This window comes from Crocodylus porosus, unplaced genomic scaffold, assembly GCF_001723895.1.
Source record: "Crocodylus porosus isolate Cpor-Errol unplaced genomic scaffold, CroPor_comp1, whole genome shotgun sequence".
NCBI lineage: Eukaryota > Metazoa > Chordata > Crocodylia > Crocodylidae > Crocodylus > Crocodylus porosus.
In genome coordinates, this window is record NW_017728906.1 from 199,812,172 (window position 1) to 199,814,159 (window position 1,988).

Consider the following 1,988-nt stretch of genomic DNA (forward strand, 5'->3'; position numbering starts at 1 on the left):
GCGGGGGCCGGGTGGGCCTGCGGCGCACTCACCATGACGCTGCGGCTGTTGAGGTGGTGCCGGGGGATGAGGGGCTCCAGCGTGTGCAGGAAGGCCATGCCCCGCGCGATGTCTAGCGCAAACTTCACCGCCTGCATCTGGTCCACCACGAAGTCTGCAGGGGGGACACGGGTGGTGTCGGTGCTGGGGGCAGGACCGGGGATGGGACAGCACCCCCCCACGCCCACACTCACTCGTGCCCTCGTGCAGCACGTTGTAGAGGGATCCGTAGGGCATCCAGTGTGTGATGATGATGGGGTGGGGCGCGGGTGGTGCCTGGCAAGCGCCCAGCACGGGCAGCACGTTGGGGTGCGAGAAGATCCTGCGAGAGGCTGGGCCTGAGCGCTGCAGGCTCCCCTGGCCCATCCCCACCACCAGCCCCTCCCGCTCCAGCCTTGGCCCAGCCCCCCAACCCGTGGCCAGGCCCCCGGCCCCACCGGAGCTTGGGGTACTCCTCGTTGAAGTCGCGACTCTTCCGAGTCGTCCAGTCCCGGATCTTCAGCACCTTGATGACGATGTCGTTGCCCTGCCAGCGCCCCCTCCACAGCTGCCGAGACACGGACGGGGTCAGTGGGGCGGATCGCGGGGTACGGGCCCCTCTGCTCTTCCCACCCGGCCCCCGTGCAGGCAGGAGGAGGGCATGCGCAGACTAAGGGGTGAGCCTGAGACCGCAGGGGTGACGGTAGCAGAGCCGAGGCCTGTGCCCCAGCCAGGGGCTGGGAAGCCCCCGGGCCACGGTGCCCTAGCCCCTGCCATGCCCACCTCTCCAGACTGGTTCTCGTTGAGTTTGTGTCCCAGGTTCAGCTGCTTGAAGTCGATGCCGGCCAGTTTGTTCAGGGTCCCGTTTCCTGCAAGCACAGGAAGGGGGGGGGGGGGTCTGGGAGATGCCACACAACTCCCCCCCAGCTCTGTGGGGCTGCCAGTGGGCGACCCCAAGAAGCCCCCTCCAAGTGAAGTGCCCCCCAACTGCCCCCGCGGTGGCGGCAAGCTTACGTGGCCGGGTGCGGGTCGTGCCCTTCCAGAAGGTGTCCTTGTAGGGGATCTTGGTCAGGCTCTGGCCCAGCTTCTCAGCCCGCTCTGCAGAGAGATGGGTGCTGGGTGCCGGGGTCTGCGGGAGAGACCGGGCACGGCCAGGGCAGAGGGCGTGTGCCTGGGGCAGGACACGAGGGCGTGGTGGGCTGGGGCCCAGGGCAGGGCGGGGGCACCATTTACCTCTGAGAGCCTCTCGGAGCGGGACCTTGGCCTTGTCCAGGGGCATCTCGCCGTACTTATTGGAGATGCTGACCAGGGCCCCGCTGCTCACCAGGTCCTGCGGGCAGGGGGAGGGTGAGACCCCGACCCTGCAGCCTAGTGCCCCAGCCCCTCTGCCGGGCAGCGCTCACCTCGGCCACCTGCTCGTGGCCCCAGAAGCAGGCGTAGTGCAGCGGTGTGTTCCCATGCTCGTTCACCGCGTTGATGTCGGCCTTGAACTGGATCAGCTGCGGGAGGAGCCAGGGACCTTAGGGGGGGGGTCACTGGGTCCCACTTCCCTGCTCCCAGTGACGCCCAGCGATGGGGCGCGTGGGGTCCTGGGAGCAAAGGGAAGGGGCAGGGTGCTAACGGGCCCTGGGGTGTTGTGGGGGCCCTGGCGCAGGCGCGGTGGCCGTGGCTGGCTGCCAGGTGCAGGGGGGTGTCGTCGCCCCGGTTCATGACGTTGATGCGTGCCCCCCGCATGATCAGCATGTCGACCACGTTGGCGCGGCCCTCGCGGCAGGCCCAGTGCAGCGGGCTGAAGCCATGGTCATCCCTGGGGGCGCGCAGGGGGGGTTAGTCCGGCGCGGCGGCCGGACCCCAGGCACAACGGGGGCATCGCGGGCGGGGGAGGCCGACGGGACAGCGCGGGGGAACGGGCGCCTGCAGCCCCCGGGCCGGGCAGGAGCCCTCCCCGCCCCGCCGCCCAGCGCGGGAGG

The 1,988-nt window shown here is 70.2% G+C and overlaps 1 protein-coding gene across 1 annotated transcript in view; it reads right to left on the reverse strand.

The window, feature by feature from the left end:
• Positions 1 to 1,845, reverse strand: part of ILK (integrin linked kinase) — a 2,773-nt gene extending 928 nt beyond the window's left edge. The window contains exons 1-8 of the mRNA XM_019528551.1: positions 1,672 to 1,845; positions 1,422 to 1,529; positions 1,252 to 1,348; positions 1,033 to 1,116; positions 802 to 887; positions 477 to 586; positions 234 to 361; positions 9 to 154 (exon numbers count right to left, since the gene is read on the reverse strand). Coding sequence (XP_019384096.1) covers positions 9 to 154; positions 234 to 361; positions 477 to 586; positions 802 to 887; positions 1,033 to 1,116; positions 1,252 to 1,348; positions 1,422 to 1,529; positions 1,672 to 1,761 — 849 coding nt within the window. The 5' untranslated portion in view covers positions 1,762 to 1,845. The remainder of the gene's footprint in view (positions 1 to 8; positions 155 to 233; positions 362 to 476; positions 587 to 801; positions 888 to 1,032; positions 1,117 to 1,251; positions 1,349 to 1,421; positions 1,530 to 1,671) is intronic.
• Between the last annotated feature and the right edge of the window lie 143 nt (positions 1,846 to 1,988).